The 20986-nt window shown below is 63.7% G+C and overlaps 2 protein-coding genes across 7 annotated transcripts in view; one reads left to right on the forward strand and one right to left on the reverse strand.

The window, feature by feature from the left end:
- Positions 1-15590, forward strand: part of RBFOX3 (RNA binding fox-1 homolog 3) — a 22241-nt gene extending 6651 nt beyond the window's left edge. The window contains exons 3-11 of one of the 2 annotated variants that reach the window (XM_040640089.1): positions 1835-1888; positions 2716-2808; positions 4247-4307; positions 7484-7537; positions 7720-7852; positions 8442-8481; positions 9337-9398; positions 10601-10679; positions 14164-15590. In XM_040640089.1, the coding sequence (XP_040496023.1) occupies positions 1835-1888; positions 2716-2808; positions 4247-4307; positions 7484-7537; positions 7720-7852; positions 8442-8481; positions 9337-9398; positions 10601-10679; positions 14164-14166 (579 nt within the window). In that variant the 3' untranslated portion in view covers positions 14167-15590. The remainder of the gene's footprint in view (positions 1-1834; positions 1889-2715; positions 2809-4246; positions 4308-7483; positions 7538-7719; positions 7853-8441; positions 8482-9336; positions 9399-10600; positions 10680-14163) is intronic. The other variant, XM_040640090.1, reaches the window with a different exon arrangement.
- Positions 15591-16327: 737 nt separating this feature from the next.
- Positions 16328-20986, reverse strand: part of ENGASE (endo-beta-N-acetylglucosaminidase) — an 11269-nt gene continuing 6610 nt past the window's right edge. For 2 of the 5 annotated variants that reach the window (XM_040640091.1, XM_040640094.1), the window contains 5 exons: positions 20719-20909; positions 20078-20226; positions 19470-19578; positions 19079-19193; positions 16328-18901 (listed from right to left, as the gene is read on the reverse strand). In XM_040640091.1, the coding sequence (XP_040496025.1) occupies positions 18482-18901; positions 19079-19193; positions 19470-19578; positions 20078-20226; positions 20719-20909 (984 nt within the window). In that variant the 3' untranslated portion in view covers positions 16328-18481. The remainder of the gene's footprint in view (positions 18902-19078; positions 19194-19469; positions 19579-20077; positions 20227-20718; positions 20910-20986) is intronic. The other 3 variants (XM_040640092.1, XM_040640093.1, XM_040640095.1) reach the window with 3 other exon arrangements.

Below are 20986 nucleotides of genomic sequence, written 5' to 3' on the forward strand. Positions count from 1 at the left end.
CCCCCCCCCCCACCGCACCCGCTGTCCTCGGGGCTTAGGGTCCCCGTGGGGCTGAGGCCAGTGCCAGTTCGGCTATTACTGTGTAGTCCCAGCAGCCTTCCCTGGGCTCCAGGGACCCCTGTGCCCTCAGAGGCCACCCGAAGGGCCAGCTAGCCCCCTGGCCTCACTCCCAGCGATGGCCCACCCCCTGCCTGTCCTGTGTGCTGCGGGCTGAGCACTCCACCTCTCTGGGCCTGTGTCCATGGGGCTCTGGGCGAGTGCTCCAACCGTGGGAAGCCAGCGCAGGCTCATTTGCTCCCTGGATTCTCCCGGTCGGTTCCCAGATTTTGTGCTTTAGGATTTCGGCCAGCTGCAGTGTGGCTGTGAGAACGTGCAGGGCAGGCCTTCCGTCCTGTGGCTGCTTTGTCCTGCCGCTTGACCTGAGCGCCACGCAGGTGCCGAGGCCCACCAGGTGCTGGGCTGCCCCGTGGGGGGCCGAGCAGGCAGCGGCCAAGCCATTCGTCCGAGAACAGTGCAGCCACGGAAGCCTCGTGTGCCTGGCCCACGTTTTTTCCCTCACCCTGAACCCTCTTCCCCACGGCCAGCACGGCACCCACCCTCACCCCTGCCACAAGCTAGGCAGGCTCTGGCCCCTGAACCCCAGCCTTGCCTTCACGCCACCCACCGCCCAAGTGGGATTTGTCAAAGGGGAGGTGCTCAGAGGGTGGCCTCAGGAGGGACCCAGCACCCACACCTTGCCCCACATAGCCACCCCCCTTCTTGGAGGCCAGGCCCCATCGCACATGGAGCTTAGACACAGGGAGGGACTGAAGGGGTTTGGAATGAGAGGGCTCAGCTCCTCTTGGCCTGGGCCAGGCTGCTGCCAGCCTCTTTGAGCCTGGAGCCCCCACTCAAAGCAGCTGCCTTACAGAGCTCGCCCTGAGCAGGACCCTCGGTCCTTATCCCTCACTTGTCCCCATGCAACGGGCACTGACTGGCGTCAGCTCGCCCGTCCCCACACCGGGGCGTCAGCTTGCCCATTTCAGCTTTCAGCAGAGTTGGGATTGCATTGCTGTCTTGTCTGTGTCACGTCACTGCTGCTTTTGACACCCAGCTCCAAGTGTTGTGGGATGCAGGGGGCACCCATCGGTTACACACACTGGAGGCCACAGGACAGGCCTCTCAGGACCCGGTTTCAGGGATTTGGTTTCACAGGTCCGTGGTCTCATGTGACAGTGAGAGAGCCGGAGCTGCCCCTGGGGGTCCTGGGCCAGTGATGGGGCAGGAAGGGCCCAACCACAGCATCTGGGCCTGCCTGGCCAGCACGTCCGAGATAGGTAGAGGAGTTTGGGGTCAGTGCTGTTCTGTATCCCACAGAGCCCAGCCCCAGACAGCACAGGCTGCTGGCAGTATGGGGTCCCTCCATGGCACTTTGTCTCTCCCAGCGGCTCCTGTGCCCCTTCCAGCACCCCACCGTTTGGGAAGGACCTATTCATAGCCCTTTACCCTTTAGTGTGAATTAGAGGTGGCCGTCAGTAACTTGGGGCAGAGTCCAGGCAGGGAGAGGAGAGGGACGCTGGGGGAGGCTGCCCCCTTCCCCGGTTCTCAGCCCCCACCTGGCCCTTGGACAGGTAGGGAACGCTTTCTCCATGAGAACCTGAGGAGGGGTCTCCTGTCCTCAGACCGTGCTACACCGAGAGCCCCCCTTCTTCCCTGCAGGAGGCTGGGTGGGGCCTGGCAGAGGGCCAGACCAGGGCAGCAGCTGAGGGTCTCCTGGGAAGCAGGCACGCAGGGTTGGGGGGCACTCCTAACCCATCCTCCCCTGTCTCCCCACCCCCCCTCTCTGTCTCTGCAGCAATTCGGAAAAATTTTAGACGTGGAGATCATTTTTAACGAGCGGGGCTCCAAGGTGGGTGCCGCCCAGAGGCCGCCACCATTACAGCGCCGCTGTAGGCCCCGCCAGGCTAACGTGTGACATGTGCGTTTCCTTCCTGGAGAGCTTCGCGCCCGAGGACCCCTGAGCTACACGGGTGCTTGTATTCCCCGCTCCTCCGCCCCTCCCCGCCCCGTCCCCGCTGTCTGTGTTGTTGCCGCAGCTGCCACGCCTCTTTCTCTCGGAGCTGCCAGGACCTCTCTGTCTGCGCCCGCCCCCGCCAGCCAAGCCACTCCTCTGGGGGGCCCGCCGGCCTGGCCGGGAGCTGGCCGGAGGCTTGGGGTGCGGCTACAGGGTGGGCAGCGTGAGGGGGCCCGGCAAAGACGAGCCCTGCTCCCTGCTCAGACAAGGGAAGACCCCCCCATGCAGGCTTCTGGGGGGAAGGGATGGGGTACCCCCGGGAGGTCCTGAACCACCACCACCACCACCCCCGCCTTGCCCCCCAGGGGGCATCAGGATGATAGTCCTGGCCCCTGGCCGGGTTAGCATCTCTCTTGGAGCTTTGGCCTGTCCTCTGGGTGGTGCCAGGCGGTCAGCTCAGGCCGGACTTGGGCTAGGCCAGCAGCTGCCCCTGCCTGGGGCCCTACCCTTCCTGGGCATCCTGCCAGTGGCACCAGGGCAGGCCTCTGGGCTGCCGACCTCTCCTTCAACTCACCTGACTCAGTCCCTCTCTTTCTCTCTCTCTCTCTCTTTCTCTCCCCCCTTCTCTCCCCACCCCCCACTGCCCTGCCCCCCACCCCACTCCTCCTATGTTTTCCTCCCTCTCATCCTTTCTTTCCGTGTCTGTCCTTCTCCGCTCACAGGGTTTTGGGTTTGTAACTTTTGAAACTAGCTCAGATGCTGACCGAGCCCGGGAGAAGCTGAATGGGACGATCGTAGAGGGACGGAAAATTGAGGTGCTCAGATAAGTGTGCTGTGCAGGCCGCGCCCTTGAGAACCGCTACTGTGGCCCAGGCCCCTCCCCGCCCCGCGGCCACCCTGCGCAGAGTGGGGCCAGGGCCCTCCCAGGGCAGGGCCACGCCAAGGCCAGAGCCCAGCCCATCTCCTGCCACCCCTCGCGGGCCCACCCAAGGCCCCCTCCGTCTGCTTTCTGGAGGCCCCCCAACTGCGGAAATAGGCCAGACCCTGGGAGGAGCCCCGGAAATCTTGTGTTTAAGGCTTGGCAGCTCCAAGGACCACAGCCAGCTCAGTCTGCCCCCCCCCCCCGGGAAGTGCTGTCAATCCCCGAGCCCTCCCACCAGGGAGCCGCAGCTCCCCCTTCCCCAGCTGCCAGGAAGGGACCTAGCCCAGAGGAGCAGAGAGAGGAGGCCAGGGGCCCCCCTCAACCCCCTTTGCCCCTTTTCTGGTGGGCTGCCCATCCCCCCCACCAGTGCTGTGGCTCTGGGTGTCTGGGAACTGGGCTCCCGGACAGGCAGGGCAGTGAGGGGTGGCCAGAGAGGGGGGGGTCAGCAGCAAGTGCATAGTCCACGGGAAGAGAAGTGGAAAGGCCTGGGGGGAGGGCTTCCGGAAGCAGAAGTACTGGACGCACTGACCTGGGCCAGGCTCTGGTTCTTGCTGGGCAGGCACCTAAAGATGTGGCCCGAGGTCCAGACACTCACACTGGGCGTGGGGCAGGCAGAATGGCCTGAACTCCTTTCCTGGGCACCACCACTGCCCTGTTCTCTACTTCCTTCCACAGAGGCCTTCCCCTGCCTTTCTACTGGTCCTCCAGGGGGAGGGTCTTAGCTGTCTGGAGATAGGAGATAGGTCCTATCTCCAGACAGCTAAGACCCACCCCCGTGGCGCCCGCCTGCCCCCTCTCCCGTCGGCCTTGCTCCCGACGGGACCCTCAGGAGCTCTCTGCTGGCCTCAGGAACAGCGTGCTGCCCCCACGAGAGGGGTGCCCGTGACGAGGAAGGCCTCTGCAGCACAGAATGTCGTGGGGGCCGGTCTGTCAGTGTGCTGAGAGCACTTTGTGGGGAGTCCACCAGCCAGCTTCTCCAGTGGCCTTGGGTTGCCGGAGAGAGACTGGGGCTTGGTTCGTGGGAGCATCGTGTGAAGGGCAAGAACCAGCGGGCCAGACATGGTGCCTGAGCCTAGGGCTGGGAGCAGTGGAGACCAAGGCGCCCTGGAGTGGGGGCCACACAGTGGAGAGGGGAGGCCTGGGAGGAGGGCAGGCCAGGGTGGGGGAGCCAGGCTGGCAGCAGAGACTGTCCTGGGCCTTCCTCCTAGCCCTCCAGCCCCCTCCGTGAGGCCGTGCGGGAGCAGTGCAGAGCAGGACCGGGGTGGCCAGAGGTCTGCAAGGAGGCTAACGCTCCCCTCACCCTCAGCTTCTCCCTCCTTCTCTCTGGGCAGGTCAATAATGCCACAGCCCGCGTCATGACCAACAAGAAGACTGCGAACCCCTACACTAACGGTAAGGGGCCCAGGACCGCGGCGAGGCTGCAGGGGCCATCGGCCCGGACACGGGCCCTCGAGGAGCCTCGGCCGCTAGAGGCCCATCTCCCTGGGTGCCAAGTGCCCCCTCGTGTCCCAGCTCTGCCGGGTCAGCAGGGGGTGGACTGGCCGAAGCGGGAGGAGGGCTGGGGCCGCCCGCGCCACCCACACAGTTGGCAAGACGCCTGGGCCTTCCCAAGCACGCAGGGCACCCAGAAACCACGTGGACAGGCTTGGGGCACAGTGGGTGTGGCCACTTCCTGGATTCTTACTTAGTTTCTAAGCAGTGAGGGAGCGCCGGGGCTGGAGGTTCTCAGTGTTCAGTGCATGTGAAGATGATGAGGCTAGTTCCCTCCCCCGCCTCGGACGCTGGAAGGTTGAGGCCCCAGGGGGAGCCTTGCGGTCCGTAATGCGATTTCCACTAAGTGGTCTCACGTGCACGCGCCGGACCCGAGCAGAAGCAGCCGGTCCTCCTTGAAGACAGAACCACGGAGGCTGAGTGGAGGGGTGGCTCTCGGCCGCTTCGTGTCTTGACTGCACCCGGCAACGCAGATGGGTTTGCATGTAGCCGGCAGCGCTCTGGGGCCTGTTCGAGCTCGTCCCATGCCAGGGAGTGACAGCCCTGCTCCCAGCGGGATGAGCCTCCCTGCGGGGCGGGCTCGGCCTCTCACCCCCAGCCCTCCTGTAACACATGGACTCAGGTGACAGGCCAGCAACGGGCAGGACGCTGGGGGGGATCTGCCACGTGACCCACCAGCAGGGCCCCCCCCATACGCCCTCCTGGAACAGGCCAGGGGTCTGGCTGAGCCCCATTTAGACTAGATTATGAGGGTTCCCATCCTCCTTTTCTAAGGACTATGAAAGCTCAAATTTTTCCTAAACATCTGGAGGCGCCTGGCTTTGCCAGCATCCCGAGCTTCCGTTGAGTGCTTGGCACGGGAAGGCGAAGTAGACAGACGTGTTTAGAGGGTCCGATGATCACCGGGAGCCAGATGACCACTTCACCCAAGAGCCACACCCCCTGCTCTCTGGGCCGGACCGAGAATGTCAGGAAGCACGGAATTCAGAATGGAGTCCACCCCTGAACCACTGCGTTCCTGCCACAGGACGGGCACGGAACCAGCACTGCTTGCACAACAAGCAACGGACAAGTGCTCACGGCAGCGGTGTCACCGAAGCATCCTCACCGGCCTGAGCAAGAGGGACAAGGGCCACAGTGGGCCGGCCCCAGGTTCTCTGTGGGTTGGCAGTGAAGCACAGCGTGTGGGCTCTGGAGGCCTGGGAGTGTGGCTTGAACACTCTAGAACACCCCAGAACACTCAGAGATTCGTCAATTGCAGGGGGCAGAAGTGTCCACCGTCAAGCTTGCCAGGTTTGACCAGGTGTTAAGACTATTTACAGAAGAAACAAAGGAGCCACCCAGGTGGGTCTCTGGCTGCCTCTGTCATCTGGGGTCCCACACAGCAGCAAGTGGAGGCACCAGGAAGCCAGAGTGATGGATAGAGACACCCAGGATTCCAGAATCGGCAGGTGGACATGCCAGGACCACCTCAAGAGAAGTTTCGCCTCCAAGAATGGACCCAGAAAAGCCACTGGGTTGGAGCCCAGGGGAGGTGGGCTGGGGTCATTGGCTCCAGGACTCTGCTTCATCATGGGTTTTCACTAAGGACTCAATTCTTGGGACTGGAGTTCTTTTTAGGAGATGAAACACGTTTTCCCTCCTGATCTGGGATTCAGAGAATGTTCCAGAGTCTCAGTAACGTTCAGACACAGACACGCCGGTCAGGTGACGGTGGACCGGGGAGGGAAGGTGGCCCACGGTCTCATGGAAAGTGTGGAGAATGGGCCCCCGGGAGGAACAAGGTCGCGGACACTCTGTCCTGAATGCCTCCCGGCCACCCGCCCAGCAGTGGGAATGTTAGAATTTGGGTATGAGACTCACGGGTAGAGTCCGACGACGCTAATGGCCTAGTCTCGCCCTTCGCCACACTCTCCAGAGGTGTCTGGCTAGCTGGCCAGTGGGCTCAGTCCCTCTTGTCCCTCCTCACAAAGTCAAGAGGGATATGGAGCTGGGCCTTGGGGCACACTGCAAACATAGGAGCAGGTACACTGGGGGGCGGGGGCGGGCTCGGTCAAGTATACCTGTGCTGTCTGAGCCAGCACTTGGAGCCAGAGCCCCCTCAAAGCCAGCTGGTGTCCACCCCCAGTGGCCTCAGACGGAAGCAGGCTTCACTCCCGCACCTGGGTCCCTGGTGGGAGAGGAAGACGGGTCCAGAAGCCGAGGGCCCAGAGCCAGCAGCTGTGAGCCGGCCCACCTGCAGAGAGGGAGAGCTGGCGGGTACAGGTGACAGCGGGGGGGCGGGGAATGGCCAGGAATGTGGGTTTGGTTGGGCTCTGGCTCTGCCACTTGCCGCTCTGGGCTGTGAGGCTGCGGCACCTCCCTGAGCCCCCACTGGCTCATCCGGAGAACGGGACGGTGTGACACCCGCCTCATCGGCTGGGTTTAGAACGGCATGGCACTCGGCGAGGCGCTCAGGAAATGTTAGTTGTTTATTATTACCTCCAATCCTGAGGCCCTTTCCTCCCCAGGAGGCCGTCCCACTGGCTGCTCTGGGAATGGCCAGGGCAGGACTGGGCAGCGGGGAAAGAGCTCCACCCCAGCACAGAAGCTTTGGGGTTGGAGGTGGCGGGAGGCTGCGGCAGCCTCCGACCCTCCTGGAAGGCAGCCAAGGCTCCCACCAGGGACAGCGCTCCGATGACGGCTCTGTCGAAGCAGGGGCGCTGCCGCACCCCTCACCCCGGCTGTGGGCCTGCAGATGTCCGTTCCTAATTCCTGCAGAGACAGCAGACTCCAGGCTGCTGGGCTGGTGCCCGGGGCAGGCTGGGGAGGGCCATAGTTTGGAAAAGAAGCACAAAGACAGCCAGACAGATGGGTCAGGAGTGACTTGGTCCCTGGCGTTTAGGGAGCAGAAGGTCAGACCCAATGAGGCAGCAGCATCCCGAGAGGAGCCGGGGTCTCTACTCACCCTGTCTGCAGAGGGAGGGGGTCTGGCCAGCAGTCTGCAGAGGCCCCGCCTTACGTGGGAGGCCCCCAGGATAGTGTGAGGTGGGGAGAGAATGGGGAAGACGGTGATTGGGGTTTTGCTTCTCTTCCAGGCTGGAAGCTCAATCCCGTGGTAGGTGCAGTCTACGGGCCTGAATTCTATGCAGGTACAGGCTGGAGCGGTCATTCTGGGTGGGAAGGGCCGGGCGGGTGGGAGGCGTGGCCTGNNNGCGCGTAGGGGCGTGGTCGTGCAGATGTGGTTGGGCGGGGCCAGGTGTGTCTGCGCCCAGGCGGGGCCTTTGGCCTGCCTTCCCTCTCACCGCCTCTTCTCTGGCCCTTTTTCCTGCAGTGACGGGGTTCCCCTACCCCACCACGGGCACAGCCGTTGCCTACAGGGGCGCGCACCTACGGGGTAGGGGCCGGGCCGTGTATAATACGTTTCGGGCTGCGCCGCCCCCGCCCCCCATCCCAGCTTACGGAGCGTGAGTACCTGGGGAGGCACGGGGAGGGAGGCATGAAGAAAGGCCCAGGGGGTGTGGGGAGGGAGGCCTTGGGCAGCCAGAGGGGCTAGGCAGTCTTTCCAGAACTGCAGGGCGGGGGGCTGTGGGAACCCCCAGACCTTCGCACTGCAGTCGCCCCCATATCTTACCCCAGCCCCACCCCGCCGTGGGGACCAAGGGTCACTGGCATTTGGGGGACATTTAAAAGCCCCAGCATCTTGCTGGATGATACAATGGGATCATGGTTGGCCCTTGAGCTCAGTCCTCCCCGGTCCATTACCCTGGGCCCAGTGCCCTCTGCCCCTGTGGGGGGGACAGCTGCCTGGGCTGGGGTGGGGGAGGGTAAGCAACGTGGGCTGAGGGGCCCCTGGCTTTGCGGGAGAAAGAAGCTGACCAGCGAGGGTGTTACTCTATTGTTATACCGAAACAGGGCCCTGGAGCAAACGCTTGTTAAAATGCCCGTCCCATGGGCAGGGCTGGCACCCTGCCCCCTCCCTCCTCAGCAGACAGCGGAGCCGGCCTACCCCACCTCTCCAGCGTTCCCACCACTCTCTTGTCCGTTTGCTTCCAGGGTCGTGTATCAGGATGGCTTTTATGGTGCTGAGATTTATGTAAGTGCAGCCCCGAGGGGGCAGGGGTAGAGGAGGGTTTGTGGTCCAGGCCTTCAGCTAAGTTCCAGGGTCTTCCCCTCCCGGCCCCCCTCCCCCACCCATCCCTCCCTATCCTTGGGACCCAGGAGGGTGAGAGTGCCCAGGACATTGGGTCCCTGGGGACCTAGGCATAGCTGAGCCTGGGCCGTCCGTGCCCACGTCTTCTCCACTCCACAGGATGCTGGGTGATGGGGGCAGGAGTGACTCTCCTGTATCCCTAACCACATTGGGGTCACTGAGTGAGCCCCCGTGGGCACCCATGTGTAGTACAGAGGCCCGGAGACAGATCAGGAGGCAGGGGTGTGTGGGGTCCTGTGGTGTTTCTTTCCCTTCACGGGGCTGCCCCTACTGCTTCCTCTAGCCTGGAGCCCCAGCTGACGACCCACCCAAGAACTTGCTTCCATCCTGGGTAGTGGTCCCTTTATGCCAGGGCCAAGATGTGATCTGAGTTTGCCCTTGGCCCTTCCCAGTATCCAGGATGGTACCCAGAGTCACCCATGGGTTCTCAGCACCCACTGGCATCAAAGTCAGGGGCTCACTGGGCTGGTGGCAGGGCTACAGGCGCCGAACGTGTGTTAAAGCCATGGACACAGCCAGACTATCACTGGTGCCCCCTGTGCGTGTCAAGTGTGTGCTCCCTGCCTCCCCTCGAACCACGCCACTGACAGTCTGTGGTCCTTAGACCTCCGTTAGACTAGAGCCAGGTGCCCCCAGGCCCCGCGCCAGCCAGTCCTCACCTGGCCACGGAGAAGGCTGAAAGGCTGTGTCCACCCCACTAAGCCCCTGTGCTGTCTCTCCCTCCCCCTTACCCTGCAGGGGGGCTATGCAGCCTACAGATACGCTCAGCCTGCGGCGGCGGCAGCGGCCTACAGCGACAGGTACGGCTGGGACAGTGGTCGGGTGAAGAGGGGCAGTAGGACTACAGGGCCCTTGAAGGGGTGGGTTCAGACGGGAAGACTTACCCGCGGCTCAGGCCTGGGGGAGCCTCCCCCTTGTAGTGCAGGGTCTGGACAGAGGGGAGCAGGTCCGAGGCCCCTGAGCCAGCGAGCCCCCGATTTCTTTAGTCACTTCCTGCTGGCGTGGCTGGGGAGGCCGCGGCACCCCCCCCCCCAGTTCAGTTCTCCTCTGATTCCCGGCCCTGGAGGTCTGACCCCCTCCCTGAGCACTGGAGGCCCCGAGTGAGCAGGGAAATTGGGCACCTCTTCTGCCCCGGGCACACTTCTGACCCCACTCAGGGCTTCCAGGTCCGAGAGCCCTTCACGCTGAGAGAGGCAGCGAGCGTGCCCTGCTCTCGGGGGTCAGACGACACAGGTGGGCAGTGTGGCCCGGCTGCAGGCACACGCAGAGGCTGGGGGTGCTCTGGGCCGTGAGGGCAGGTCCTTGGGGCTCTCCCGGAGGTGGCCTGGCCTGGCACATGGGCACAGAACCCCTGTTTAGGGACGTGTGGGAGTCCCCGTGCCTGGCACGTGGTGGGCTCTTGCCTGCTCACCACCTCTCCCTCCCGCCCAGTGGCACCCGCGGCCCCACACCTTCCAAAGCTTCTGGCGGCATCTCACATGTGGCGGAGGGAGCTTTGGGGGTGCACAGCAGGCCCTTCCGCCCAGCCCTGTCCTACAAGAAGCTGGCATTTCACACACACCATAGAGTGAGAGGGAGGTCATCAAGGGGACACAGTGCCACTTACTTCGTGGTGACCTCCCTGTGCGCCCCCACATCCTCCCATCCTGCTCTGAGCCTTTCCGAAGCCCCCTGCCCGTGTTCTTCTGGGGGTCAAAGTTTCTGTTTCCTCCAAAGCAGCTCCGTGAGGACTCCTTTCTCCTTCCCTGGGGCCCCTTGTCAGGGTCAGCAGACACTGGGAGAATTGAGAGGGTGGCCAGCTGTGTTCCAGACACTTCCTCCTAGGGGGGCAGAAAGGATGGTGAGGAGGGTGTGCGGGGGCGGGGGGGGGGCTGGAGGTGGGACCGCACTGGAGGACGCTCATGAGATGTCTGGGAGGAGGCAGGAGACCCGTTGCAGCCCCTCACCTGCCCCCATCGCCCCCCCACACACCCCCTCTCCGTCCCTGTGCTCATCCCCCCAGTTACGGCAGAGTCTACGCAGCCGCTGAGCCCTACCACCACACCATCGGCCCCGCGGCGACCTACAGCATCGGAACCATGGTAAGGAGGCGGGGGCGGCCTGGCCCTGCGCGCCAGCTGTGACAAGGAGGGCCTGGCGCCGCGGCCGGGATGGGGTGGGCAGGCCCTGAGGAGAATGGCCCAGACCTCTGACCAGTGCCCGGAAGGACCAAGGCCTAGATGGGAGTTTGGGGGAGGACTTGCCCGTTGGTGCCCTCGGGGGCTTGGAGGAAGGCAGGTCCTCCCAGACGGGCAGCTGCCCAGTAAGGACGTCTGGCCCTCTGGGGAGCACCTTGGGACGCCTGCTTTGTCCAGTTTTCCGAGGCTCCAGAGGCCAGCAGGGCCTCCGCACTGCTCGTGGGGGTGTGTCTGCTGCAGTCCTTCTGTGTTCTGTCGCCCCCTCACTGCCCTTTTCTTCACATCAAGGAGAGGGATGAGGGCTGCCCACGGCTTCCCCCCCAGACCCTTCCGTGGCACTGCGGCCAGCTCTCCCCACCCCCACGCACCCCTGGTAGGCCCGAGGCAGCCAGAGGCGTGTGGGCCGGTGTGTCTGTGTGTGTGTGTGTATGTGTGTGTGTGTGTGGCCAGCTGTGGACACATGCAGCCCAGCTCACTCTGTACCTGGAAATCTGCTTCCGGGGGACACCTGTCTCCTGTGCCCACGCACCCCTAGCCCCAGGGGCTGTTAGTGTCAGTTTTTAGTTAGCTTGGCGTCCAGCATCAAAGATGAACACATTTTTCCGGGGGAGGGTAAGGAGGGAGGAGGTCCAGAGCCAACAGGGACTCGTTCCTTCTCCCTTGGTTTGATTACTCCCTCCCAATTTTTGTGTTGTCTTTTTTGATTTTTAACAAGTTTCCGGCCTCCCAAGCAGCCTGCAGTGATGGCCGGCAGCCCCAGAGAACGGGGTCCTGGGGGCCGCCCCCCCTTCCCAGATGGGGGCCCCAGAAGTAGTTTGGAGGCCCCTTGGCTCCAGGGTCAGCTTGGCCCTCTGTGTGGCTTCTGGCTAGAAGTTTTCATTCATTCACAGAGGGGCCCCTCTTATGTTCTCATTTTTATTTGTAAGATTTTCTATTTTTTCCCCCAAGTTTTTTCTGTGGCACTTGCCACCTTTTTCCTTTATCTGTTGACAATGGTTGGTGGGGAGGAGTTTCCTTTGGAGACCTCCCTGGTCCAGGGCAGCCCAGGGACACGGGAGCAAGAGAGCCAAAGACCTGCCCTCCTCGGCAGGACGGAGGGCCCAGAAGAGGACCTGGGGGAGGAGCAGGGACCCCAGGGACCCCTAAAGCTCCGATCGTGGAGCCAAGGCCTGGGGAACCCTGGCAGGAGGCCCCTCTACCCTCCTGAGTCCTGCCCCACCCCCAGGCAGGCAGCCCCGCTGGGGCGCTGGGACCTCCCCCGCCCCCATTAAGGAGAAAGGGGCCAGGGAAGGGCCAGGCCTGAGCCAAGAGAGTGGCCAAGAGACATCTCCTACCTTATTGTCCAGGAGCTCTGTGGCTCATGATCCCAGCAGCCCCCTGGCCCCCATCGTCCCCCACCAGGGAAGGGACTAGGCCCAGGGTCCCCCTGCTACCAGGAGAACCGGCACCGGCTCTCCCCAAGGCAAACCTTAATAAGGGGGGCAAAAAACGGGATTTAGCGATTTCTTTTTGTTTTTCCTTATTTTTTTTTCTCTTTTTGCTTTTTCCCCCCCGACCGAAAGGCGGTACTGATTGGCTGTTTGTCATCTTTGATGTTGCAGGCTAGCCTGTGCCGAGGAGGGTACAGCCGCTTCACCCCCTACTAGCAAGAGGGCCCAGCCCCTAGCAGCATTCACACTGACTGCCCAGTACACACCAAACCCAGCAGTCCAAAACCAGGCACAGCCACCAGGAGGACAGTGCGCCCCCCCCAGTCAGCGGCACGCGACGCCAAAGCCCATAGGGTTTACCTCCAGCCAGCTGGTCTCCCTGCCCCTCACGATGGCGTGTGTGTCTTTGACCCTGGTTACCCCTGTATGTCTGAAACCTTGCTCCCTATTTTGACTTTGTTGACGTTGTGCCCCCAAGCCATTTCAGGTACGGTATGCATACAGCGGGAGGGGCTAGCCTGGGCACAAGACCCCTCCCCGAGAACTAGCAATAGAGCCCGCCAGGGCAACCCACTTCCCATCCCCTGGGGCTGCGGAGCCACAGAAGAGACCCCACAGCCACTGTCCCTTCCCTGGGGTTCAGGGAGTGAGGAGGAGCTCCAGTCCACCCGACATGGGGTTTCCAGCCAAGACAGTGCTCCCTTCCCACCTTCCCCTAGCCGATCGCAGGGGTAGCCACGTCTGCCCGCCTCACCCCCATCCAGCTGGAACCAATATTTCTGGTTCGCATTTCTTGGGGACGTTTCCTGCCAAAGCAGTCACAAGCACACGGTGCAGGCGGAGACCGCCACGGCCACGCCGGCCTCGGGCCTCCTTACTTAGCCTCTGTTGTAAGACATGAAAATGTAGGAAGAAATACCCCGCACACCCCCGCCCCAAGCCGAGGGCCCTCGGCCCGCGCGTGCTCCTTCCAGCAGCGGGCTCTCCCTTCCAGCCATGCTCCGAGGATGGCGCCTCAGTACCGCCTGACATGGGGTCCCGGCCGGCCCGGCGCCCTTCCCCTTCCCCTTCCATCAGGGTACATTTCAGAAGGGACTACAGGTGAGGCATGGGGGGAGGCCCATCGCCGGCCTTCTCGGCAAGACAGCCCTTAATGCCAGCCTCCCGTCCAGACAGGCTTGGTGCTTAGTTCGGCGGCCAGGCAGCCACCTGATGCCCAGGGCTGTACTGGGCCCTAGGGCAGGGGGCACACGCTGGCCGGGGCCTGCAGGGAATGCTTAGACAGCCCAGGTAGCCTCATGGGGGAGGCTGCCCGGGTCAGGACAGCACCCTGCCTCCGTTCCAGGTGTCTCAGGCCAGGGAAGCAACAGGTCCCCTAGCACGCCAGAGATGGGCTTTGGGTACCAGCTAGAGGGTGTGGGTCCCCCACCAGCCAGGGCACACGGGTTGTTGGCTGCTGGACCGCGCGTATCGTGGCCCAGCTGCCGGGCTCCTCACTTCCCACTGCCCGGAGCACCGCCTGCTTGCTGCCTCGTTCCAGGCCCCTCGTGGCCCGTGCCGTGCCGTCTATCCACCATGCTCTCTGTCTTCGTCCGCCCAGAGCCAGCCAGGCCCCTGCCCGCCCCGCTCAGCTCTAGGGGAGCCCACAGGCTGTGCGAGCCAGCCCGCTTCACTGGGGTTTCTGCTCCTGCCCCCCCTCCCCACCACCGGTCCCCCCTCTCTGCCCTGGAGAAGGTCTGTTTTCAGTTCAGCTCACACAGGACCATGGGTTCCCAGAAGCTGGGCCTGGGGCACAGGCTGGGGGGAGGCGCTANNAATTCAGGGCCCGGGGGCCCGGCACCCTCCCGCCCCGCCCCTCCCGGCACCCTGTGCCCACGCCGGGCTTTCTCCGTCCTCACAGCACGCCTGGCAGTTGCTTCCGTGAAACTGCAAGTCCTGCCTTTCTGTTTCTGTTGTAGTGAAAGCTTCCACCGTTTCCTTCTTGGACCATGAAGGGCAAAAACAAAAACAAAAAAACAAAAAAAACAAAAAAAAAATCACAAAACAAAAAACAAAACAAAAAAAAGATGTTAAGATCCAAGCAACAAAAAACCAACCAAACCAAGAAGCATCCAGCACGTCCAAGTCGCGCGTGGCGCCGCACAGCGCAGCGAGGGAGCAGTCGGCAGGGCGCCGAGCCCAGGAGAGCGCCCGGGCCTTGCCCGGCCCGGCCCGTGCTGGCGGGAAGCACCCCTCCCAAGGTCGGCGGGGAGCGCAGGAGGGAAGGGGCCTCTTCTCTACCAAGTCTTCCTTTCCAGCGCCCCACTCCCAGGGCACGCGGGGCCCCGCGGAGGAACAGGCCCAGGCGTGAGCGGGGGAGAGCCGCCAGCAGGACTCGACCTTTGTTGCCCACTATGCCAGTGGAGGGGACCGCTGGGCTGAGATGGGCGTGCTGGGGGGGCGCTGTTCATTCCCGGGCTCTCTGGCTTCAGCCTGTGCCCGTCACCCTCGTGTCCGGCTGTCTGGGCCCCGCACCCCTCGTGCCGTCAACACCGTGTGCTACAAACCTGGTGAGGGAGTCTGCAGGCCACTGGAGCCTGTGCAACCAGCCGCCCTGGGGTCTGACCCCAACGCCAAGGGCTGACGCGGTTCCAGAACGATGGGGCACCCAGGCCCCCCTCGCTCCACATGAGGGGGCTCCCGGGCAGCCTGACCAGGATCACCCCTAGAACCTAAGAGCGAGCGTCGGGAGGGTGGAGGCCTTGGGGCTGAGGACCAGCTCCGACACCGACTGGCCTGTTTCCTGTTCCCTTTCTGGAGGTGGGCCTGGGCAGTGGGAGGGGAGGCCGAGCCCTCCCCACCACCGTCCTGCAGGGGAGCAGAGGGCTGACGGCCAGTCCTGAGCAAGAAGAGCGAGGAATGGGGAAAGGCCTGGAGCGGCGCCCGGGTCAGGTCCTGGGGCGGCGGGAGAGCAGAGGTAGGCAGCAGGGAGAAGCCCCCCGGCCAGGCAGGGAGAACTGGAGTAGGGGAAGCAGCAAAAAATAACAGACCTAGGCTCCCAACATGGCTCCACTGTCTCATGAAACTTAAAAAGTAAACAAAAAAACACCCCTCACTTTATATATGCAGCATCGGCTCCTGAAGCTCCTGAAATGAGCCCCTTTTCTATTCCTGTTGTACAGAGCCCCACCCGCCCGGCCTGTCCAGAGCCCCCGGCTGCTCCAGACCCTTTTCTCGCGGCAGCTCCACCCCCGGCCCTGCCCTCCCGGCCCCCCTAGGACTGCAGCCAGGCCCCAGGCTTCCTTTCTTACCATTCTGTATGCTTCCAAGGTGTGACCATTCAAATCCACAGTATTATTATTAAGATTATTAATAAAGATTTCTTTCTTCAAACCAGGACGACTCTTTATGATTTGGCAGCCCCCCGGGCCCGAGGGTGGAGGGGGGCGGGACAGCGAGCGCCTGCCAGTGCCAGCCCAGGACCAGCAGCCTGTCCCTGGATACCGCCTGCCTTCTGCCGGATGCCCAGCGGGGAGTCCGAAGACCCTTCTGGGCCAGAGACTGTGGAGTCCCAATCCTCCAGACTCCTTGACCCAGAACAGACCCAGAACAAGCAGGAGGCAGGGCTCGCGCGTTCCCCCAGCCGCCTCCACGGCCCCGCGCCGCACTGTCGCTTGTGAAGTTGGGTGGTAGCTTCCGGGGTAGACAAGCACCCAGGCCCCTTCCCAGCCGAGCTGCGGCTACTGCACAGATGCCCGGCCGGGCCTCACGTCGTCGTGCTGCCCAGCACTGGCCTGCTCGGTGCAGGCAGGCGAGGGGACAGGGCTGGGGACGTCCTGGAGAGGAGGGCCCTCAGATCCCAGCCACACCATGGGCACTGCCACTGTGATGTGAGGTTCCTCGTGCGAGTGGGGGGCTGCTTCAAGATAAGCCCTCGGGCGTGGGTCCCCATGCCCAGAAGGCTGCGGCGGAGGGCAGCCGCCATCCCCACCAGCCCCCGGAAGAGGGAGCGGAACTGGGAAGGAAAGCAGAAGTCAGACCAAGAGCTTCAAAGCCCTGGGCTTGGCGGGGCTGGGCCAGGGCCACGATCCAACACCAAGGCAGCCCGTCCACGACGCAGCTCACCAACTTGAACTCCTCGTGTTTCACATCAGATCCTTTATTTCAGAGCGAGTACACCCACCAGAGGGGTGCGGGCCTAAATGCCAGCATCCTCATTTTCCTGCCCACAAGCCTCTTCTCTCCGTGGGATGGGGACGGTGCTCTCGGGGAGCCGGGGAGTGGGAGCCCCCGCCGCACGCCACCCTCTGCTAACCCCCTCACCTCTCATCGCCTGCTCACTGAGGAAGTAACTGCCACTATACATTTTCCCTCCTGCTCTGCATGAACTGTTTGGGGCACTGACCCTTAAGGCCAACAGTCTTCGAGAACGGAGAGCAGCCAGCGGTACAGCTGTGCTGCCCACTTCCGGGCACCCAGCCCCGCCCAACTCCCACACAGGGAGCAAGGCCAACCCCCCACCCCCGGCACAAAACAGGAGGCTCAAAGCAAACCAATGGCCCAAACCAAGAACACGATGATGGGAGCAGCTCCAAGCGGAAGCGGCTCAGGTCCCCCCCACCCTGTCCAGGCTCACAGGGACAGGCAGGGGAGCTGGGTGACCTGAGCTTCCCAGCTGGTCAGCAGAGCATCTCCCGTCCTGCGCGAACTATCTCCCCCTCTGCTGGGCAAACGCATTCCCCACTGGAGACCGCGCTGGCGAGTCCACGTGTGGGACCCGGAGAGTGAAATGTCCTTCTGTCCCCCTGTGAACGAGGCACCTGGGCTGGGGGATGGAGATCGAGGCAGCCCTGGAGGGACACGCCCTTTGCTGTCCTGGGGACCAGGTTTACCCAGGCCACCTGACGTGGCTGATTCCTCAATTCCGCACGGCCAGGCAGAAGCCGTGTAGCTGCACTGCCACCTGGTGGCTGCTCCCCTTCCTACAGCATAACCAGGTCCGCGGACCCGGGCCTGGACCAGAGGCCAGCCAGTAGGTGGGCCCCCCAGCTGGGAGCGTCTTGGCCCTTAGCACCACTCCACATCGCATAGCGCAGGTGGGGGGCAGAGAAATGGGCAAGTCCCCCCATCAATGGCCCTATGAGACCCTGGGGTAAGAGGCCCCCAGAACGAGGCACATAGCTCAGGCCCAGAGAGGAGCTGGGCAACGCGGCAAATCCCCAAGGCTGCGGGTGCAGAGAGCCCACCCCCAGGAGGCCAGCACGGTGGCCCAGGAGTCAACAGGAGAGCTGTGTGGCTGGAGGAGCCATCTCCAGCTCACGCACCCCCTCCCCTCCTCCCCATGCAGAGCCCCCAGCCAGCCAGAGGGAAGGAAGGTGCTAGAAGACAGAGGAGGCAAGAGAGGAAGAGGGCCCAGTGGAGAGGGTCCTCAACACACCTCTGCTAACACTCAAGGGGCCTGAGCCCCGCCCCACCCTGGGAGAAGCTGGGGCGGGAGGATGTGAAGGAACGGATGGCCACAGCTCCCAGCAGAGCTGTGACAGCGAGGCTGGGCCAGGCTGCACCCGAGGATCTTCCTGGGCCCTGCCTGGCCTCCGGGTCCCCAAGCCTGGACAGCCTCACTCCCCAGGCGGACACAGAGCAAGGCTCACAGTCTGGCTCCGTGCAAGCTTCACCAGCACCAACAGCCCGGGCCACAGGGCCGACGGGAAGCCTCCACAAATGGCTCTAGCTCATGGGGACAGTAAACTGGGACAGCCCCAACATGGGAAGGTCTGGACTAGGGTGGCCCACCTGGCCCAGGGGAGGTGCAACCTGGCACTGGCCCGGCCCTAAGGGGAAGCAGGCCAGTCCCCAGGGCACCACGTCCCAGCACCCTGCAGGCAGCCCCCAACCCCCTGCCACCCTCTGCCCTCAGTCCTCACCCTCAATCGTCTCCAGGGCCTACTCAGAGGCTTCCTGTCCCATTTAAGCCTGTCGAGCCTCAGCGGCTCTCAGCCTATTAGGAAACACCCTTCGTGGAGTTTATGGGATTGGCTTTCCCAAATCCTGTCACTTGTACCGGGGGAATCTATACTCCAGACAGAGATAAAACAGAACAGAGTTCATTATTCGTTAATCTCGGGAAATTATCAACCCAGCAGAGGGACTTCTTGGTTTTCCTGTTACCAGCACCCAGCACAGACAGCGCCAGCCCGCGGCCCCCTGGCACCCGTGGGCTTCCACACACGGCGTGGGGCCCCAGCGCAGAAGCAGCCTGAGCCTCGAGGTGGGGGGATTCCGTGCTTTAATGCTTGCTCACGTGTGGGGCATGGAGTAGAGGAGGGCCGCCCTGCCCCACTCGGCCTGCGGCACCAGAAACCCCTCCTTGGGGACGGGCTCCACCAGGAACTCCACACGGCCGTCCCCACTGGGCCCTGCGGCTGCCACCGGCAGCTCCGCTATCCGATACTGGTTGACGAAGGCCAGGCCCAGGAGTGCAGGCTTCTCCGGCCCCGGCGGCCCCCCACCAGGAGAGCCACCGCCGGTCCCCGTGCGGCAGTGGACTCGGAAGCATCGGACGGGAGAGAGGAGGTAGGACCAGTGCAGAGTGCAGCCGAGCAACAGCCGGGCAGGGGGGCCCTCCTCCTCAGGCATGGCCCGCTGCCAGCGCACGCGGGACACAGTGACGGCCTGCACCCGGGGCAGAGGGGCAAGCAGGCTCTTGGCATCCACCACCTGGCAGAAGAGAGAAGGCTCGCCCCAGTCCCGGAGCCCACCAGAGGTCCGGGGTGCCCGCCCCTGCACGGTCCCGCTCCCCGGCACCTCCACCCCACTGGCCCTCTGAGCAGAGCGAGTGTCCAGCTCCTGCGTGATGGGAGCCCTCGGCCAGCGCACTGTGCCCAGACGCCTCACCTGGATCTCCCCGAGGCGGCAGACAAAGCTCGCCTCCTCCCGGCCGCCAGGAGGCCGTGCGAAGCTAACGAGGAGGTCTCGCAGGACGCAGCCCCGCAGGCTGACCTCATAGCAGCTGGGGAGGCAACAGGGGCCGGTCACGAGGAGCCCGCCTCCACTCAGAGGCCCCGAACCATGGCGGCAAAGGCGGTCCATCCCAAAGTGGACCCTGTGGCCATGGGAAACCCCAGGCCCAAGGCATGACGATGACCGCTCCCAGCAGCGTCCTGCGCTTGTGCCCCGAGGCTGCCTGCATCCTGGGCGGGAGGGGGGTTGGCCAGGGCCCCTCCATCCCTCCAGTTCTGGGGCTTCTGAACCAAGAGCCCCTCACTCAGGAAGGAAAGGTACTCACCGCTGGACCCAGCCCCCACGGAGCTGTTGGCCGCAGTGGCCCACCCATCTGGCCAGCTTGGTGGGGGGCACCCGGAGGGGTCGGGGACTGTGCCTTGAGCTTGTTTCTGCTGGGGGAGGAGACCCGGGACTTGAGAATGCAGAGTCCGAAGGGAAGAAACCGTGCAGGGAGGTGTCCACTAAACGGGGGAGCCCCAGAGGCCATCAGACCCCCTGCTGGCGCTAGGCGCCCATGGCCTGCCCGACAGGCTGAGGACTTGGGGGGGAAGGAGAACAGGGCAGAGAGCACCCCCTGGCCCCCCATAGATGCCCTCCCTCTCAATGCCGCGGCTGGCAGAAGACCCGTTCCCCAAGTCTCTGTGGAACCAGGACCCAGTCCCACACAGCACACCGGGCTGCCCAGTGGGGGCCGCGGGCCAGAGGCTTCAGCTGACGGGTGAGTCCCCCTGTCCGGGCCGGGACCACAGCAGCACAGAGGATAGCCCCTGCACCTGTCCTCTGCCCCCCACCCAGCTCCCCCACACCCCGGTGCACTTTCTAGACTCCTCTTGCCTGAGGTGTCCCTGAAACAGAGGGGCCTACAGGAGGCCGGGGCCCTACCCCCCTCACCATTCAACGTCCAGATGCCACCAACATGGCAGCTGCCCACGTCCCCTGTGGTGAGCTCCAACGCCACCTCGACATCCGAAGGCCCTTCTAGCTTATATACCAAGGACAGGAAAACTTTGGGAGGCACGGGGACCTGCAGAGAGAATAACCTGCCGGAGGAGGGCCTGGGATGAGCGGCCAACCGGAGCTGCTGAGAAGCCCCCCGCTGGCTCCGGGCCATACCCGCCAAGCTCTCCCGCCGGAACACAACAGCCTGCCTGCAACCCTCCCGTGACTGACAAATCTCGGTCCTGGGATTCTACAGGACTCCACTTATAAGAGGCATCAGAGGTCGTCAGATCCACAGAAACAGCAGAGTGTGGTGGCTGGGGGGATGGGAGCTGTTCTGTGGGGACAGGTGAGAACGTTCTGGAGACCGGCGGCCCAGTGACGGGCAGAGAGTTAAAGCTACTGTACCACACGCTCAAAAACGCTTGACGGTAAATTGTACGTTATGTGCTTTTTACCACAATGAGAATTGCCTCGGTTCCGTCCTCGGTCCTCCTCCTGGCCACTGCTGCCCATCGGCCCAGGTGAGTGATCGACAGGGGCGAGGGGGAAGCGGACGGTCCCACAGGTGTCGCCCCCACGCACTCACCTACCTCACAGCCACGTGTCCGACCTCGGGCGGAATCTCCCCGCGGATGAGCAGGGAGCTGCCCCCGTTCCAGGCGTCCGCCAGGCAACAGTGCGTCTTCACCCAGCCCCGCCCGTCCCCTTCCCGCCTGTGCTCTGCAAACAGGGGCTGGATTTCCTGGGCGCTTGGGTGGTACCAGGGCCCCACCGCCTCCTCCTGGAGGAGAAGGCCACGTGAGGGAGGGCTGGGGGCCAACGGGGCACGGCGTACCCGGAGCGCCGGGGGGGGGGGGG

The sequence above is a fragment of the Ursus maritimus genome, unplaced genomic scaffold, assembly GCF_017311325.1.
Source record: "Ursus maritimus isolate PB19 unplaced genomic scaffold, ASM1731132v1 scaffold_24, whole genome shotgun sequence".
In the NCBI taxonomy this organism is placed as follows: Eukaryota; Metazoa; Chordata; class Mammalia; order Carnivora; family Ursidae; genus Ursus; species Ursus maritimus.